Raw genomic sequence first — 21035 nt, 5'->3', positions numbered from 1 at the left:
CCCCCACTAGTTGTTCGGGCCAGGAGGGAGCCCAAACCCTCCTGGCCCAGCCGATCCTACCCCCCCTACAACATCGGGCCAGGAGGGAGCCCAAACCCTCCTGGCCACGGTGACCCCCTACCCCCACCCTGCACTACATTACGGGCAGGAGGGATCCCAGGCCCTCCTGCCCTCGACGCAAACCCCTCTCCCCCAACGACCGCCCCCCCAAGAACCTCTGACCGCCCCCCAGCCAACCTGCGACCCCCCTGGCTGATCCCCACGACACCCCCACCCCCCTTCCCCGTACCTTTGGTTTAGTTGGTCGGATAGACGGGAGCCAAACCCGCCTATGCGGCAGGCAGCCAACGACGGAATGAGGCCGGTTTGGTCCATCCGTCCCAAAGCCCTGCCTACTGGTGGGGCCTAAGGCGCCTGGGCCAATCAGAATAGACCCGGGAGCCTTAGGCCCCTCCTGGGGGCGGGGCCTGAGGCACATGGGCCCAACCCGACCATGTGCCCAAGGCCCCGCCCCCAGGAGGGGCCTAAGGCTCCCGGGCCTATTCTGATTGGCCCAGGCGCCTTAGGCCCCACCAGTAGGCGGGACTTTGGGACGGATGGGCCAATCTGGCCTCATTCCGTCGTTGGCTGCCTGCCGGACAGGCAGGTTTGGCTCCCGTCTGTCCGGCCAACTAAACCAAAGGTATGGGGAAGGGGGGTGGGGGTGTTGTGGGGGTCGGCCAGGGGGATCGCGGATCGGCTGGAGGGGCGGTCGGAGGTTCTTGGGGGGGCGGTCATTGGGGGAGGGGGGTTTGCGTCGAGGGGAGGGCCTGGGATCCCTCCTGCCCGTAATGTAGTGCGGGGTGGGGGTAGGGGGTTGCCGTGGCCAGGAGGGTTTGGGCTCCCTCCTGGCCCGATGTTGTCGGGGGGCGGGGGGGCAGGATCAGCTGGGCCAGGAGGGTTTGGGCTTCATCCTGGCCCAAACAACTAGCGGGGGGGTCGCAAAGGGGTGAGGGCTTGGGCTCCCTCTTGCCCCGATCATGTCGGGGAGTCGGGGGGGCAAGAGGGCTTGAGCTCCCTCTTGCCCCGATTGTGTCGGGGGTGCCGCGGTTGGCTGGGGCAAGAGGGCTTGAGCTCCCTCTTGCCCCAATCGTGTCGGGGAGTCAGGGAGTCGGGGGGGCAAGAGGGCTTGAGCTCCCTCTTGCCCCGATGTTGTCGGGAGGGGGGGGGTCGCGGTTTGACATGGCAGGAGGGCTTGGGCACCCTCCTGCCTGGATCGTTGGGGGGGGGGGGATTCTGTAACCGGTGTTGTTTTTGACAGGCATTGGTTACAGAATCCAGCTTTTAGGCGAAGGACTGGCTCCTCCTTCGCCTAAAAGCCCTTCTGTTGGACATTTGTGGCCTAGGTGTGTTTTTGTTTCATTATGGCTAAAAAGTGTAGACGTGCTGTGGGGGTACTTGTAGACGTAGTGGAGATTGGGCGTTTAGGCAGAGGAAGGCCATAATCAAAACATGGACGTTTGTTTTGGTTATGGACACTTTCCCAGCTTCTGGGTTGAACATTAGGCCAAAAGGGGACTTAGACGCTTTTTTTGATTATGCCCCTCCACGCGTTTGAATTTCTTGTAATTATCAATGGCATCATGCAAGATGATCGTATGGCAGACATTAAATTAGCAACGTATCATACGTTAACTGTTGATGAAAGCACAGACATTTCTGTCAACAAGTACTTAATACTCTACTTTAAGTATCGGCCAGTCAATTCAAATGAGTATAGGACATCATTTGGTGGGATGCTACAGTTGGAAGCATGTGATGCTACATCAATAGTAACAGCAATTAGGGAATTCTATAGGAAACATGAATTTGACCTGAATAAAATGGTTATGTTCACCTCTGATGGTGCCTCTGTTATGTTGGGCAAAATAGATGGTGTTGCAGCACAGCTGAGAAAAGACATTCCAAATTTAGTGCAGCAACATTGTATTGCACATCGGGAAGATTTGTGACTTTCTGATTCATGGAAAGAAGTAAAATTGATGAAAGAAGTAGAAACTGTAATGAGAACTGTGTACACGGTGTTCTGTCGGTCTTCTACTAAACGATGCAAATTTCAAGAAATAGCAGATGCATCTGAATGTGAATCAATTGCTTTCAGACCTCTGAATGAAGTGTGCTGGTTATCTAGATACTTTGCACTTAAAGCAATTATTCAAAATTATGATCCCCTGTTAAAATATTTTGACGACAAAGATAATAATCCTATTGCAAAGTATTGTTATAAGAAGCTGAACAGTGAACAATATCATATTACACTTGAAGTTTTGAATGATGTCTTATCAGAACTGGCTTCCTTAACCATGGCATTTCAAAAACATGGTTTGACACCACTGGAAGCTTATCTTGCATAGGGTAAATTGAACAAACTTCGAATGCAATACTTAGGCGACAAGGTTAAGTGGAGTGATAAAGTCAACAGTCTTCTTGACAACAGGATGAGGTCTGGAGAAAAAGTTTCATTGGATACTAATTCCATATTAACCTTCATCAACATCCTATGTTTGCATCTGGGTGAAATATTTCCTGAAAATGAAGTTGAGGAATGGTCTGCTTTTGACTGTACAGCAATATCACAATGTGATTTTGACTTCGGAAATGGACATATCAGATCTCTTTGTTTAAAGTATAAACAATTTCTTTCGGAGGAAAGTGTTATTATTCAGCAATACAATGACTTTAAATTCCTTGTTGCAGAAAAAATCAAAAGCAATCTGATAAACAGCTTTCCAGATATGACGAAATTTGCATTTCAGAATGATCAATTTGCAGATTTAGCAAAATTGATGGACATTGGTACCACATTCTTAGCATCTAGTTCAGATTGTGAGCATGGTTTTAGTCTAATGAACAATTTGAAGACTAAACAAAGGAATCATTTACATTTAGAGCATTTGGAAATGCTGATGCGTGTTAAGAGTTACCTTCAAGATGGAGGCTCAACAGATCTTGACAGAATTTATTCGGACTGGATAAATATGAAAGATCGCAGGGAAAAACTTTGAAAACTAAATTGCTGTTATTTTCTAAATTTTAAGTATAAAGTACAATGATACCTTATTTATAGGTAGCGCTCAATGAAACGTTTCAATGAAACATAATTTATGTTTATTGAAATGAGATTTTATGTTACATAAAGTGTAACTAACATAAAGTGTAACTAAAATTACATTGTGTTATCGTTAATTCAGACTAAACTCAAAGACCTGCCCATAAATGCCCATAACTGAACTCCGGGTCCTCTGGCAATCATTTTTATAGCGCACACAAATTTAGTTTTTCTTTAAAATGCACACAGATGAAATTTTTTGCACACACAGCCTATGAAAAATTAGAGGGAAGATTGGTCTCCACTGGTGTCGTAAGGTGTGTCTCCTTGCTCGCAAATGCATTTTGCAATCCTGGACTGCTTCTGAGCCTCCCTCATTTTGGAACTAGAGATATTTGGTGCATAATTTGGCCACATGGGAGGCACGAGAGGCAGTTGGTCGCCCTCGTCGCAGGTGTAGTTTTCTGCTGGTTTGGGGAGTCTATTTGGCTTTCTTATCTCCTAGAGGACGTAATCTCCTTTTGAATCCTCTGGCTTAGCTTTGTTGCTGTGCTATGTGCTTTCTGCCGGGTTCAGTCACTACAGACACCCCCTTTTTTTTGTGTGTGTGTGGGGGGGGAAATCCTCATTGAAGATACCGAACGCCACAAGAGTACGGGCCTTTGGGATGCGAGAGACCTGTTGGTCCTCTTCTGTCTGTTTCTTTGGGGGGGGGAGGGAGGTGGGGGGTGGAGTTTCCTTCTTCTGTTTTACCGACTACAAACCTAAAAATGCTGTATTGTTTGATGGTTGGTTCTTTTGACTTTGCCCTGTTCTTGATTGTCTGTTATTTGCAATCACAATAAAAAGATTTGAACATAAATATTGCGCAAGTTGATGACCACATTTGTTGTTAGTAGCATAATAAGTTGCATGCTGTATGAAAACCTGCTTACTGGCTTCTTTATTAAGGGTGAGATTATAAGAAAAAGTTTCTTGTCGTAACCTATTTAATACTGCTGTATTACCAGGATTCTCATGATATTCCTTTTCCAAGGTCTTAATAAGAGACTCCATGTTATTAATTTGTTCTAATTTCTTTTTGTACCAATATGCTTAGTATGTAATGATTACTCCTTGAATATAAGCTTTGAAAGAATCCCATATGTAGTGCCAAGGAGAATCAGAGGGCTTATTCAAATCAAAGAAACACTGAACCTACTTATCACAAAATTGAGACAATGTTAACAAAAGTTTTATGGAAAAACAACCCCCCCCCCCAAATTAGTTTAAATAAATTAAAGGGTGATAAATGTTGGGGTGGGGTCAAGTTTCCCAGTTTTTATGAGTATCACTTGGCCTTCATACTTAGGCAAAGTTCAAAGTGGATACTTTCGGACCAACTGTTATTGTTGCCACCATGGTTCAGATTTGAGGAATCTGTATCTGTTACTGTTGGTGTGCCTTTATGGGCTATCCCTTTCATTAAATCTAAAAATGAGCAAAATAATATCTTCTTGGCTACCAAAACTGCTTTTCAGGAATTAGAAAATGGTGATTAATCTTCAATGGAATGACATATTTGGGCTCCCATTTGGAATAACCCTATTTTTAAAATACAAGGCATGACTATTCACTGGAAAATCTGGGAAAATGCATTTGACAGGTTAAACAACTAATGAAAAATCAGGATTGGGTTTCGTTTCAGGATTTGGTGGATAAATATGGGTTACCTAAACATCAAATATAGATGGCTTCAGCTCTTGCATTGTATCAAATCAGCCCATTTGCAACATAAGTTAAAAAGTTTAACAACCAGATTGTATACACTTCCCCCTCCATATTGGCGGGGATTAGGGGCAGAGCTGGCACACGAATATTAAAAAACCACGAATAATATTCGGGCCAGTTCTGCCCCTAACCCCCATTTCCCCCGGCTATTTTAAGCCCTAAAAGCCCCCCCCCCCCCAACGCCCTTAAGCCTTACCTGATGGTCTAGTGGGTTTTTGGGCAGAAGCGATCTTCCCACTCCTGCCCCGTGCAGATCGCTCACAGGAAATGGCTGCCCTGAGCTCCCATACTGTCTCGAGCCATTTCCTGTGAATGATCTGCACAGAGCAGGAGTGATCTTTCCACTCCTGCCCCGAAAACCCGCTAGACCACCAGGTAAGGCTTAAGGGGGGGCTTAAAAGGCTTAAAATAGCTTGAAAAATGAAAATGCATTTTTTGATTTAAAACCATGTGAATAAGCGAATCCGTAGATACGGAATTCGCGAATACGGAGGGGGAAGTGTACCCCTTTGTTCTTTACTGCTTAATTGTAAAGGAGCAGCTTCTAAATGGTACAAATGTTTCAAAATGGCTGCTTGTAAACAACCACAGGGCCTGTAAAGTACTTGGGAACGTGATTTAGGCTTCCAGTTGGAAGAAACACAATGGGAAAAGATTTTGACGTCAATTACATCTTCTTTACATTTGGCTAGTATAATGCAATCTATCTTTTTTTTTATGCACAAAGCTTTATGGATGCCATTAAAAATATCTAAAATAGATAGTAAACAGAGGAGAGGAATGTTTGTTGGTCATGTAAGCTAGAAGTGGGCGCTTTGGAGCATATGTTGTTCACATGTGCTTACATGGTTGATTATTAGGATAAAGTTTGGTCAACTGTATTTAAGGTACTTTCTCTGTCAGAACCTTATCGAATATTTATATTGGGTACTATTGGGAAAGATGCTGGGTTGGATACTTATAAAACTCAATTACTGAAAAACCTAGGGCTCCTTTTACGAAGGTGCGCTAGTGTTTTTAGCGCACACACCGGATTAGCACGCTAGCCGAAAAACTACCGCCTGCTCAAGAGGAGGCGGTAGCGGCTAGCGCGCACGCTATTCCGCGCGTTAAGCCCCTAACAAGCCTTTGTAAAAGGAGCCCCTAGTAATGATGACTATTAAATAAATATTTCACTGGATTTTTCTAAATTGGATTACAATAACTGGTGCAATTTGGTGTCTCTATACGTTAAGTATGAAAAAATATTTGCAGTTAAGTGTGGCAACTTGAGAAGATTTAACAAAATATGGGAACCCTTACATAAATGTTGATTTATATACTGTCTTATGATTGTTTGTATGGTACCTTTTTGAATCCCAAGACTAATATTTTGTACTCAGTGTTATGTTTTGTTTATTATGGTGCATTGTGTATTGTTCTTCTTTTAAAAATGTAATAAAAATATTTATGGGAAAAAAATATATATATGTCTGATGCCTGTAGATACTTTATACCAGGGGTGCCCACACTTTTTTGACTCGCAAGCTATTTTTAAAATGACCAAGTCAAAATGATTTACCAACAATAAAATTTAAAAAAACACAACGCACACTGTACGCATAGAAAATGTTAATTATATTTGTCATACATATTAAATGATTTACATATTATCTAAAACATTATAAAAATATGAATATGAATATGATATATTGTACTTAAAGTATTCATGAAGGAAAATCAAGTGTGTTTATAAGATTATATGTATTTTTCTGATACACTTGTTGTAATATGAAAAAATGAATAAAGAAAGAAAAAAAGAAAAAAAAAAAAGAAAATGTTAATTATCATTCCTATTCCGGGGTTTTTTCAAAGAGGTCAAAGCAGATGACTCTATGCACTGTCACCTCAGTAACAACCATACAAAAATAGACAAATACCCACCCCCCTCCTTTTTTACTAAACCACAATAGCAGTTTTTAGCGCAGGGAGCAGCGCTGAATGCCCAGCGCTGCTCTCGACGCTCATAGGCTCCCTGCGCTAAAACCACTATTGCGGTTTAGTAAAAGGGGACCATATTGTAAAATATACACAGCAGATATAAATTCAGACACATTTTGATCACTACATTTAAAATAAAATAATTTTTCCTACCTTGTCTGGTGATTTCATGAGTCTCTGGTTGCACTTTCTTCTTCTGACTGTGCATCCAATTTTTCTTCCCTTCTTTCAGCCTGTATGCTTCCTCTCCTCCACACCTCATTCCCTCCCCCAACTTTTTCTTCCTCTCTCCCTGACCTTTCTTTCTTTCTCTCTTCATGCCCTTTCTTTTTTTCTGTTTCTCTTCTTTCCTTCTGTCTCCCTGCCTGCCCCCTTTCTTTCTTTCTCCCTGCCCTTCCCCAAGCCACTGCCACTGCCATCGGGGAACAGGACCCAAACCGCCACCAATGGATAACAGGCCCCAAAGCCGACGCCGACTCTGCCCCAAGCTCTCCCTGCTTTGGGCCAACCAGCATTCCTCTCCCCGACGTCAATTCTGCCATCGGAGAGGAAGTTCCGCCCAGCCAGGCAGCGATTGGCTGGCCCAAACTTCCTCTCTGACGGCACAATTGATGTCGGGGAGAGGAAGACTGATCGGCCCGATAGATCGCCAAGGAAAAGTGAGTCCTGGGTGATCGACTCACTTTGCCTTGGCGAGCTACCGGTCGATCGCAATCGACCTATTGGGCACCCCTGCTTTATACTCACAAACTTTTAATCAGTATTTAAAAGGAACATCTTTCTCTTTGAAAACAGACTCAGGAAAGTATGTGCAGAGTTACACTTGCTATTTGTGCAGGTGTAACTCATGAAAACAGGTGCAGACTTTTAGATATCCAACACTATGCATGTAAGTGTACTCTCTGCCTGAACTCTGCACTCAGCAACATGGATGTGTGTGAAGTCATTTTGAAAAGCTCCATTTCTGCACATAAACCCCTGTTATATGAACAGAAATGACTGAAAATTTCACCCTCATTTTTTTGGGGTAAATGAGCACAGCTTCGTCCTTCAAAGAAAGGTTAATCTCATATTTTACATTACAAAGAAAATAGTCCTCAGGGGAAATCTTAAATCAGAATGTTATATGAAATGATTACCTCCTCCTTCTCATGAAGCATTATATGGGCTTTGAGACTAGCCACACGGGAGAATTTCTTGTTGCACACAGGACATGTGGGATCTTCCACATTGTGAGTACATTTGTGAAGTGTCAAGTTAAAATCAATGTTGAATGACATGGGACATTTGTCACACCGGTGGGGCTATTTAAAAACAAGAAGAAAAAAAAACACATCACATAAATGAAATATATACATTTTCTATAGAATATATGGCCAGTGCATAAAGTAAAGCTAAATTGCTTACTTGTAAAAGGTGATTTCCTATGACAAAAGGATTAATCAAGCACACAAGTGAGTAACTTCATTGCAAGGCATTGGAAGGGACAGATCTCCCAGAGCTTAGAACTAGTATAATGTTCTGAGTATGGGTGGCCTTTCTTCAGGCCCCGAGTTAGTTCAATAACTCAAGGAAACCTACAGCTCCTGAAGACCTGGGAGAGATTGTGTGCCTGATTGATCCTACAAAGGAAAACATCTGCTACAGGCAAGTGATTAAGCTTTTTCCATCGACATGTAGCATTTAAACAGGTAAATGAGTGGGTGACTCCCAAGCACAGGGCCATTCCACTGTATAGTTTATTTTCATTGTGAGGAGCAATGATGAAATGAGAGCTACACAGTTCACAAATACAAATTGCTCAGTACTGCTTGGCAAAAGTACAGACTGATTGTTTACAAGTCAATGCAGTTATGTGAAGGCATGAAGCAAGGAACTAGGGTCTAGATTCACTAAACTTACCGATCTGGATCGTTGTTGGGCGATTCTTGGCCGAGTTTTGACGAGCGACCGATTCACTACAGATTCTAGATGCAAATGATCCGAGCGGACGCACGCCCTATAACAATCCCACTGATCGCTGTAAGAGCGATTGAAATGCATGCACAGAGTATCCTTGTTGTTTATTGATGCAATTTACGCATGCACTAGTCTCTTCGCCCTTACTACATAGTTAGTGGGTGGGGTCATTGGCGGCAAAGCACAAACGAGGTCAAAAGAAAGGGGGAGGAGTGGTTGTAGTTTACTTTTGCTGGCCCTATGAGTTGGACATTTTTAAAAAGGAATGATTTGTGACCGACACAGTGAATTATTTTGTGTAGCCAGATTATTGAACAGAACACGCTTTAAACCTGCAGGTTAAAACCATGGGCTCACAATGCACTTTTTACAGAGTATATAAAAAAATAAATTCTTACGCATATATAAACATATTTTACAGTTTTATTTTTAATTTTGATGGTTATTTTATATGGGGTTGTAACCTCGATACTGATATTTCAGGGCAGGAGAGTCAGCAAGGATAGTAAGCGCCTGGTCCTCAGCAGTCGCTTCTTTTCGGATTAGCAAACTCAAATCGGTGTTTCTTCTTCTGCTTAGTGAATCGATAGTTTCCTACTTTCCGCAATATCACTCACAAAGATGTTAAATAGAGCTGGCCCAAGGACAGATCCCCGTAGCACTCCACTAACCAACATCCTTATCCTCTGAGCAAACTCCATTTATGACTACCCTTTGTCTCCTTCCACTTAACTAGCTTTTAATCCAGTTGTCACTTTGGGGCCCATACCACATGCATTCAATTTATTTTTCAGTCACCTATGTGGCACCGTGTCAAAAGCTTTGCTAAAGTCCAAGTGCACTACATCAAGCACCCCTCCCATATCCAAATGTTTGGTCACCCAATCAAAGAAATCAATCAGATTTATCTGACAAGCACTGCCTCTTGTAAAACCATGCTGCCTCGGGTCTTACAGTCCATTCGATTCTAGAAATCTCACTGTCTTCCATTTAAGAAGCGTTTCCATTAATTTACTCACTACCAAGGTCAGACTAACCAGCCTGTAATTCCAATTCCCAACATCCTCCTTACTTCCGCACTTGTGCAGAGGGACCACATCTGCTCTTCTCTAGTCATCTAGGAACACACCAGACCCTAAGAAAGCATTAAAATGATGAAACAGAGCCACCAGAACCTTTCTGAGTTAATTGAGTACCCTCAGATGTATCCAGTCAGGCCCATCACTTTGTCTACTTTTAATTTAGCTAGTTTCTCACAAACACATTCTTCTGAGAATCTTTCCCGGTCTACTACACATCCATTCCCATTTGCGCTCATCTTTTGTGGTCCTACTCCCTGTCTTTTATCCGTGAACACAGAACAGAAATAATTGTTAAGCGGTTCAGCCTTATCCTTATCGGTTTCTACATATTTGTCCCCCTTACCCTTGAGCCTTACTAAACCATTTTGACATTTCTTCCTATCACTTACATATCTAAAAAATGTTTTGTCCCCCAAATTTTACCTTATCAGCTATTTTTTCTTCCATTTGCATCTTTGCTTTTCTGACAGCTTTTCCCACTTCTTGTAGTTTTTCCACATATTTTTGTCTGTCTTCTTCTTTCTGCGACATCTTGTAATTTATGAAGACTAACCTTTTTTCTCTCACCTTTTCAGCTACTGCATTTTAGAACCAAAGAGGCCTTCTTTTCCTTTTATGTACTTTCCTGACATAAAGATTTGCCACCTTTAGGATAGCTTCTTTCAGTTTCATCCACTGCTTTTCTACTTTATTCAGCTGTCCCCATCCAACTAACTCTTCTTTGAAGTATTCTCCCATCTTAACAAAGTTAGTTCTTTTGAAGTGTAAAACCTTCAACCTTGAGCAAGTCCTCTCATCCTTCATTTTGATATTGAACCTCACCATTCTGTGATCACTAGATGTTAATGATCACCCACCATAATCTCAGGAACACTTCTCCTGTTTGTATGCACCAAGTCCAAAATAGTTCTATCCCACATGGGTTCCATTACTAAAAGCCAGAACAATTCTTCACCTTAAACTCTTTAAAGCACACAATAATATCTCTGGGTTTGTTGCTTCTCAGAGCCGCCAAAGCTCTGTGTACTCGCTCATTTGCCACCGGTGAAAGAGGCCCCTCATCTGTAGCCCCAGCAAACAGTACACCGATGATCTGCTGCACCACCCTCTCACAGTCCTTATATTCCGCCACCTCCAAGAGTCCTCTGATTCACAAATTAGCATGGCGGCTCCTATTTTCAAGATCTTCAAGCTTATCAAAAAGAAAAGTCTGCTGAGAGTGCAACTCCTTGCAGCGGGTATCCATTTGTCCAAGCGCTACATGGTGCTCATCAACCTGGGTCTCCACCTCACTCACACGCGACCCCAATGCCGCCATTTCTCCATGCAAGTCAGTAGCGAGAGTAGTAAAGTCCCCACTTCATTTCTTGGTGAAGGTCAACAAACATCTCTTGCACCTCAACCAGCGGATCCACCGCTATAAGCAATGCGCTCTCTTCCTCGTCCGCCACCCTAGAAAGCAACAGCGTAGTTTCGCTTTCAGGATTCGACATAACTTTCACCGTAGCAGACCCCACCGTACCAAATGCGAAATCACACAAAGTCTTCCGTGTGGATTGAGCCATCCACCACCAAATCCCAAAGGGCACAGCTTCCTCCAGCAAAACTACCCCCATAAGTAGCAAAAAATCAGCGATATCAGGCGGACTCAGCACAAATACTCGGAGGGTATGCGGAGCTGAAAAATCAAGCGTCCATATTAGACAATGACGTCATTTCCTCCTCATGCCGGAATAATTCTTCCTGTAGCGAATCCAAGATATCCTTGCTTCTAGACGATACCACAGCTGAGATGGTTCACTCAACGTCCAGCATATTAAAATCACATACCAGTAGTACTTTCCCTTTCCTAGCTATCTTATGAATGTCTTCAATTAAATCTTTGTCCATTTCTTCCCACTGTGAAGAAGGCCTGTATATCATACCAGTGTAAATACATTTTCCATTCCCTCTTTCCAGATAAACCAGCAGTGCCAATAATCAAATTGATTTTTTGGACGTGCTGCGACCTAGACTTAGGGGGTGGGCTAGTGAACTACAGAGGGGAGGAACCAGGCCCATAAGCCATTCTAACCACATTTATGGTGGAACATGTGCGCCCACCCAAACCCTCCCCAAACCATACTTTACTACCATATAGGTGCCACCTGCAGCCATAAGGGCTATTGGGGTTGTAGACAGGTGGGTATAGTGGGTTTTTAGGGAGTTTTGAGGGGCTCACCATAACCTATAAGGGAGTTCTGATGAGATGTTTTATGTGGCACCCTTTTTGTGATTTTCACAGCAGTGCCTTCTAAGGTGCCCCACTGCTCTGTTGCCATGTCTGGGTGGCTAGTCCATTACAATATTGGCTCCTCCCATGTCCAAATGATCTTGTTCTGGACATTTGGGACTTGGACAAAATTTTGTTCAAAAATATGGTATAAAGACAGACATTCTGGCAGTCTGGACAAACAATAGCCTGGATGGTCAGCTAGATGATTTTTGAAAAATATATACACTGTATTTTTTGCTGTATAAGACGCACCTGACCATAAGACGCACCCACCTCTAGAGGAAGAAAAACCAAGAAAAAATATTCTGAACCAAATGGTGTGCTCTGTACCCTGTCCCTCCTCTGGTGGTCCAGTAGTAGGCTGGGACAGGGTACAGGACATGTCTAGTGGTGGGCATATCTAATGGTAAGCCAACAACGTGCTCGACTTCAAGAAACAATGGGATAAACATGTGGGTACACTCTGGGGAAATGCTTAAGGGGAGGGTTCTTTTAGGGGTGAGTTCTTTGAGTGGGCAGACTTGTTGGGCCGACAGCCCTTTTCTGCCGTCATACTCTATGTTTCTATGTTTTCTATGTGTAGTGGCAGCCAGCCCCAAGTCAGACCACCAGCCAGCCCCAAGCCAGCCAGCCCCCCATACCTTTTTAAATCCTGCCCACCCATCCCCTGCTCGAGGGTCGGTTAGCTCCAGCCCACCCCCTTGCTCGTGAGTCCAGCAGCTCTAGCCAGCTTCTCTCCCTCTCTGCCGCAGCAGAGCAAGCTGATTTGTACACAGAGCTGCTTGACAATGCTATCAGCCTTCGCTCTGCCAGGCTCCTCCTTATTTCCCGACCAGAGACAGACAGGTCAGGAGTACGGATGTCAGGAGCAAGCTTTACGCTCTACTGCTTGGCCTCACGCTGCTTTCTGAATGGCTGCCATCAGTTCTCACAAGTCCCGCAAGAACTGATGGTAGCCATTCAGAAAGCAGCGCAGGGCCAAGCAGAAGAGCGTAAAGCTTGCTCCTGACATCCTCGCTTCTGACCTGTGCACCATTGGCCAAGAAATAGGACGAGGGAGGTATACACACTGGACCCCCCAGGTTAAAAAGGTACGATGACAACGGGTGGATGGGTTAAAAAGGTGGTGCGGTGGTGGACATGTTTTACAACAGTACGGGGGTAACAAAATTTGTATCTTCGATGCATAAGACACACCAAGATTTCTACCCACTTTTGGGTGGGAAAAAAGTGCGTCTTATGGAGCGAAAAATACGGTATATATATTCTCGATGTATTTATCCCAAAAATGGGCATTTTCTCACTGCCAACTTTGGGCGCATAGCACCATACATCCAAATTGGACTTAGATGTATGTTTTGATTATGCCCCTCTGTATGTTTCCAGGAAGGATCAGGTTAAATGTTTGTGTGAAAAGCCCCAGCGGTCTGCTTCAAAGGCTAAAAGACTTGACACTGAAGCTTTTGAAGACTGACCTGGTTATGTCCCATTAACAGCTTACAGAGACTATTGCTGCAATGTATACAACATAGATATATCCACTTTAATAAATCTTTTGTTAATGGATTCTGAAAATAAAATTATAGCCACAAACATATGTTGAAACAGTTTGTATATTCCTTTTTTCTCTTCTAACATACATACATCTACCAGTACAATTGTTCATTTCTTCCCCTATTTACTAACAGCAATTTGGAATGACCTACCATCTCAAATAAGATCCTGTCTATCCCTTCAAGTTTTTCAAAAAATTCTGAAAACTACTCTGATTCAGTGTTTTCCAGCAGATAACACTGTGCAACAGAGGTTTTGGGGCATGAATTATAGTGGGTGTTCTAGAGTCGAGCTTCTTTTTAAGAGGATGACCTGATATAAAAACTAAAGGATTGGATTGGATAATGCCAAAATTAACATTTTCACTATATTTTCTAATGCTTGGAGTAAATGTTATAACAATCTCTGAAATATTAAAACAGCTTGCCTCAAATTAGATTTTTAAGCTAAAGTATTAATTTTAATGATGTAATAATGTGCTATATAATTAAATTATTATGGGTGATGAGGCGGAGCTGAAATATGCAGTAGGCCTACTGCATCATGAGCGATGCGTTGTATTGCATCATCAGCAATTTTCAAGCTTCATCAGCACAATTGAGATTAAATTGTCAATTTTGTATTAGGGTTTTGCTTCTTAGTTATCAAGTTGTTGCTTTTGAAATGTATTTGTAGTTTGGTTAGTATAATGTCAAGAAAGTGTGCGAACCACCCTGACATCTTCTGTTATGTCTGTGTGGAGTATACAGTTAAGTCTCAGAAGAGAAATATGACTCCACTCATAAGGAAAGCCTATGAACTCTATTTTGGCTGCAAAATTGGGGATCAAGATAAGGTTTGGGTACCTCACATGTGTTGTAAATCTTGTGCCACAACCTTGGAGCATGGCTGAAAGGCGTTCGTCCTTCAATGCCATTTGCTGTTCCAATGGTTTGGACAGAACAGAAGGGCCATTGCACAGATTGTTATTTCTGCTTAACAAAAGTGTCTGGATTTTCTTTGAAAACAAAGTCAAATTCAATATCCTAATCTTGAATCTGCAATATGATCTTTGCCTCATGATGACAATCTTCCAATTCCAAAACCACCTAGAACTTATACATTGGATTTGGAAGAGGGCTCTGATGACTAAGGAATAGAAATCTGAAAATGATCCCAAGTTCTTGATTTCAAGTTCAGGTGAGCCTCACTTAACTGAGACAGAATTAAATTACCTCATTTGAGATCTTACTTTATCTAAGGGCCTGTTTTACAAAGCCGCGCTAGCAGCTGCTGCATGGTAACGGCTCTGAAGCCCATAGAGAATTAAAGGGCTTTGGGGCTGTTGCTGTTCGGCTTTGTAAAACAGGCTTAAGAGATAAGCCGAACTCAGGCTCCAGGTTTTGTCAGTGGAATCTCTTGGCACCTGAGACCAAAATCTCCGTTTTCCAAAATCGTCACAAGGACCTCATGGAACATTTCTCTATGACAGACTCACTGACATTTTGTCATGATATAAATGGATTATTCCAAGTGTTTGGTCAAAGTCATGACCCTAATGAATGGCGCTTGTTCATTGATGCATCAAAGCTAAGTCTGATGGCAGTGCTTTTACATAATGGAAACATATGTATATCCATCTATTCCTATTGGTCACGCTGTCCACATGAAGGAAACTTATGAAAATTTGCAGCTCCTCTTAGATCATATTAAGTACAGTGAGTACAGGTGGCAGATTTTGTTGATCTGAAGGTCATCACATTGTTACTTGGTCTGCAGTTGGGCTACACAGAGTACTGCTGTTTTATCTGTGAGTGGGATAGCCGAGACAGAGGATCCCATTACATCATTAAAGACTGGCCACTTTGTAATAATTTGTATCCTGCTGGAAGAAAAAATGTAATTCATCATCCTCTTGTTGATCCAAAACAAGTGCTACTACTGCCACCTCTTCACATAAAGCTAGGACTTATGAAAAATGTTAAGGCTATGAATAAGGAAGGTGAAGGATTTCGCTATTTACATGAAAAATTTCTTTTCACAAGTACTCAGAAGTTAAAGGAAGACATTTTTGTGGGGCCACAAATAAGAGAATTGTTGAGAGACAGGCACTTTGAAGTCTTGCAAGGATGTGAGTAAATTGCATGGATAGCATTCAAGAATGTAATTGAGAATTTTCTGTGGAATAGGAAGGCACCAGACTAGGTCCAAATGGTGGAGACGATGCTTAAAACATTCTGTGATTACAAATGCAACATATCACTAAAAATTAATTTTCTCCACTCGCATCTGGATTTTTTGCCCCTGATAAATCTTGGTAGTGTTAGTGATGAGCACTGGGAAAGGTTTCACCAGGACAGTGCTACAATGGAGAAACAATATCAGGGCATGCTCCTAATCTTGTTTATAAACGCACTTCAACAGCAAAACAATTCTAGAAAATAATATTTATAGGAACTCTTAAATCAGCGCATTACGTTACATTATGACGTCTCATGCTATAAATATTTGCGATTTACTTAAAAACTATATGTGATAGGAGAAAACTCAGGCTATTTTCATACACAGGAAGTAAAATTCTATAAAGTAAACCTCATTTTCTTCATGCCCTAGAAAAAAAAGTTAAAATTTGTTGCGCACAGTAATAGAAAGAATTAACTTCATCGAAACAACTACAACTATTGTTAACTAAAACAAGCCTTGTTTCTCAGAGATGACCCGATATACGAGTACAAGTCCAAGATTTAGTTTAGTTAGTATACCTTGTCATTCTTCTCGTGATTTCGCATGTGCCGCTGAAATTGTGACTCTTTAGGAAAGGACAGCATGCAGATATTACATTTGCAGAGGGTTTGTCCTGAATAGACATAATTCGTATTTTCTGCATTTAGTGTTAAAACTCCGTCTACAAAATTATAGGAATAAAACACAAAAAAAGTTTGTTAAGAAATAATTATTTCAGCTCAAGTAAAACTGAAACATACCTCTTGCCCTCAAATTTTAATATTCTTCAGTAAAGTGATAGGTAGCCATGTTAGTCCTATTTTAAAGATAATAAATAGCAATAAAACAAAGAAAAGAAAAATGATATCTTTTTTATTGGACTACCGATTTTTTTTGATGAGCTTTCGAAGGTAACCATTCTTCAGATCAGAAATTTTATGATCTTTGAAAGCTCATCAAAAATGTATTACAGTAGTCCAATAAAAAAGGTTTCATCTTGTTTTCTTTGGTTTTATTTATATTTGTTATCATTAATATTCTTTATATTATCACAAACTAGAGTGCCTCATAACTGAATTGAAACACCTGTTATGGGTAGTGGCTCAATGGCAACATTGCACACTACTAAGTGAGAGGCATGGTTTTAGGGTCCAAGGCCAATGTCATAAAGGTAGAGCTCACAGAGCCCAGTGAGGGGGGCAATAGAAGTGAGAACACTACTGTTAAGTTGATGATTCTGGCTGGCTCTTTATAACATACACCAACAGATTGATAGAGGGGAGGAGATTTGATTACAGTGGTTTCATCAGTAATAGCAAGACAGAATGGGATTAGGGTCACTGTCTGAAATGGAAATAGTCAGAAAAAAACATATACTGAATTCATACATAAAATTAATAATAGAAGTTCAGGACTGTTCTTTTTTGTAGTTGATGTCAAACCACTGGCTAATAGCATCAAGAAAGATTAGGTTCTTACCTCTGTAATCTTCTTTCTTGTAGATATGTTTAGTTGTACTGAAATGATTGGGTTATGTGTCTCAACTCACTAGTTGCTTGGAGAAAACTATCAAGTCATGTTTTCAACTCCGCCTCTTTCCCAGGAAGCTTGCTCCTGCCCCTTCAGTTTACACTTCTCCCTCCGTATACGCGGTTTCTGCACTCACGGTTTCTCTTACCATTTATTTTAAAAATTTCTATACCATCTAAGACCTAAATGGTTTACAAAGTAAACTTTACATGATACTACATACATAAATTTATAAAACAAAATAACTATGCAAACATGAGTAAACAAATCCTCGGAGAGTCAGCAATAGAAAGATAGATGCCAAAAAGGCCGGTGCAAACAATTATGAGCAGATTCTCAGATGTCAGCAATCATGAAGGGTCAATATCTAGAAAAAGGCATTTACAAACAATTGTGTTTTAAGTAATTTCCTGAATGTGCCTTTTTCACCACATTTCCATATTTGACTCACAAGTGAATTCCACAAATCCTGCTATAAATCAGAGACTTAAAACAGAATATATGGTTTAGAGCAGTGTATCACAAACTGTGTGCCTATTACAATGATGCGACTAAAGAGGAAGTCACATCATTGTAATGGGCCGGCCTAGCAAAGACCCCGAGGCTGTTGATGAAAACCGTGTCTAAATTAATCCTTGCGGCAGCTCTGTGGCCAAGTTAAAAGAACACTGAGCTGCCACTAGACAGGAGAAGTACTGCTTGGCAGGGGAGGAGGGAAGGGAGAAGGGGTACTGCTGGACAGGGGGCAGGGAAAGGGAAGGGAGAAGAGATGCTGCTGGACCTGGCAAAAGGGGAGGGAAAGAAAAGATGCTACACACTGGAGGGGAGGCTGAGATGGGGGATGGGGAAAGAGAATATTAGCTGTGAGTGGGGTTGGAGGGAGGGAAGGAAGGAAAATTGTTACAGGAGGAGTGAGAGTGATGAAAGGGAGAAATGGTGCATGGGGAGAGAACATGGGTTGGGGAGTGGGAAGGAAGGATGTCACTCGAGGGAAGAGGCAAGGAGAGAGAAAGTGTGGAAGAGGCAGAAAGGGTTGGACTCATGGAGAGGGCAAGATGGATGGGGAGGACAGAAAGGAGGGAAGGAGAAATGTCAAACTCGGGGGAGGGGGAAGGGGGAGAGGGCAGAGAGTGAAAAGTTGGACTCATGCAGGGAGAGAGATGTTGGTTAGGGGAGGGAAGCATGCAGGAGGAAGAGAAACAAATGTCAGACTGGTGGAAATGAGGGAGAAATGGACTGGGAGGGGGGGGCCAGAAAGGAGAAAGGAAAGGGAGATGGACTGCAGGGGGCAGAAAGGAGAAAGGGAAAGAAAAATGTTACACTAGGGGGGAGGAGAGATGACTAAAGAAAGGGAGAGATATCAGACCAGGGAATGGAAGGAAAGGAGGGGAGTCTGGTAGTGCTATAGAAATAATAGTAGTAGTAGTATTGGAGTAGTAGTAGAGAGAGATGCCAGATTAAGGGAAGGAGAGGAGAGATGCCAGAATGGGAAGGGGGAGAAAGGAAGGAGAGAGATGCTGGACCACTTGGGGGGGGGGAGGAGAGAAATGTCAGACCATGGAAATAGGGAGGGAAGGAGAGAGAGATAGGAAGGGAAGGGAAGACATGGAAAAGTAGATTTTGAGAAGAAAGCAGACAAATTGAAAAATTGAATGTTAACTTAATGTCAAAGAAAGTGAATGCAAGGCAGAAAGTGAAGACGGAGGGAAAAACAGTCAATGGATAAGAAGGCACTGGAAACATAGGACTCCTTTTACGAAACTGTGATAGCGCGGTGAGTTGCGCTGAATGGCCCGTGCTGCTCCTGATGCTCATTGAGTTCCTACGAGTGTCAGGAGCAGCGTGAGCCATTCAGCTCGGCCCTCTGCATTACAAACTGCTAGCGCAGTTTAATAGAAGAGGGGGATAGTTAAAAGCACAGAAAAATAGTCACCAGACAACAAAGGTAGGGGAAATGATTTTATTTTCAACTGAAATGTATCAGTTTTGAGAATTTATATCTGCTGTGTATATTGTGTACATATGAAAAATGAATGGAAAAAATTGCATTACAATTAGTAAAGGAGGCAGGATCTGGGAAAGAGCTTGGGTGGGTCTAGGGTGGAGCTTGGGAGGTCTGTGGTTGGGGGTGCTCAGTTGATATTTGTTAGACTTCCCTGCAGGCACGCCCTACTGGCATTTCAGGGCCTGTCTGGAGGGCCTCCGCGCCTGAGTGAATGTCAACATGATGATGTCACGCATGCACGTGATGTCATCACAGCGACATCTGTGCACTTCTGGGTACCTCGAGCCTTGGCCACTACCTTTAGTGTGCCCCGGCTCAAGAAAGTTTGAGAGACACTGGTTTAGAGCAAGCATGTCAAACTCACGGCCCATAACAAACATCTCTGCAGCCCAGCCAATGTAATCCAATAAGTCATAACTAGAGTCGTGAAATTTCTCCAGTCATCTAAGCCAGTCAAAAACAACGATACAACCAGTTACTTATTCATATTAAGTACTACGAAGCAGACGCCTTTGGTACCCAAGACAAATTTGCACCTCTAGTCAAAACACACCATTTACCTCCACTAATAGTAGCAGTGAATCAGAAGATAATAATACCTACCACGCCATTAGTCTTGAATTGACTTGCTTGATGCACCTACCAGGAAATATTTCACCTTCAGAGTACAATAAAAATACAAGTATAGGTTTATTTACGTTACAATTATTAATTTGTGTAATTATTCTGTGTCTCATAAGTTAATATTTAAGAAAAGATATTGATTTTTATTGAAATGTTTTATTTTTTTGTGTTAATAATTACTCATTTATTTCAGCTCTTTGTATTCATATCTCTTTATCGAAACCAAGTGGTAGTAAAAACTAAATGAAAAATTGCTGATTAACATCAAAATTTCCATGAAAAGTGGTAATTGGAGTATTTTTGCTGTGAAGTAATTTACTTGAAATGTAATAATGCTGGGGGGGGGGGGGGGGTCACGTGATGACCCTGAGCTAAGCGGAGGCTCCTTGCTTCAGTATGACCTCTCTCATAATAATTTACTTTTATTTCAGTGCGCGGACTATATATAAGTTTCTTTGGCATTAACGGTTTGCAGAATCTCTCTCTGCACTGCTGATTGGGGAGCGTGTGAGGACTTTTCAGTGGTGTTGCAAGCAGAGGGAACACCTATAAAGACCTCTAGGCAGCCCACAACACAGCACAGGGCCTGTGTAGACAGCATGGCGTTGGCTCCTTCATGCTTGGACCCATGCTCTTCAACATCTCTATAAACGATTTGGACATAGGTATGATGAGTGAGGTGATTAAATTTACGGATGATACAAAGTTATTTAGAGTAGTGAAGACATAGGGGGATTGCAAAGATCTGCAATGTGACATAATCAGGCTCGAGTAATGGGCATCAACATGGCAGATGAGGTTCCATGTGGATAAGTGTAAAGTGATGCATGTCGGTAACAAAAATCTCATGTACGAATACAGGATGTCCGGGGCGGTACTTGGAGGAAAGAGACTTGGGAGTTCTGATCAACAAGTCGATGAAGCCATCCACGCAATGTGCTGCGGCAGTGAAAAGGGTGAACAGAA

At 42.2% G+C, this 21035-nt stretch overlaps 1 protein-coding gene across 2 annotated transcripts in view; it reads right to left on the bottom strand.

Moving 5' to 3' along the window:
* ZNF236 (zinc finger protein 236) overlaps positions 1-21035 on the bottom strand; it is a 348597-nt gene that overhangs the window by 286410 nt on the left and 41152 nt on the right. For both annotated transcript variants that reach the window (XM_033934375.1, XM_033934376.1), the window contains exons 2-3: positions 16450-16592; positions 7978-8142 (exon numbers count right to left, since the gene is read on the bottom strand). In XM_033934375.1, coding sequence (XP_033790266.1) covers positions 7978-8142; positions 16450-16592 — 308 coding nt within the window. The remainder of the gene's footprint in view (positions 1-7977; positions 8143-16449; positions 16593-21035) is intronic.

The sequence above is a fragment of the Geotrypetes seraphini genome, chromosome 2, assembly GCF_902459505.1.
Source record: "Geotrypetes seraphini chromosome 2, aGeoSer1.1, whole genome shotgun sequence".
Classification (NCBI taxonomy): Eukaryota; Metazoa; Chordata; class Amphibia; order Gymnophiona; family Dermophiidae; genus Geotrypetes; species Geotrypetes seraphini.
This window is presented reverse-complemented; position numbering and strand designations above follow the sequence as displayed.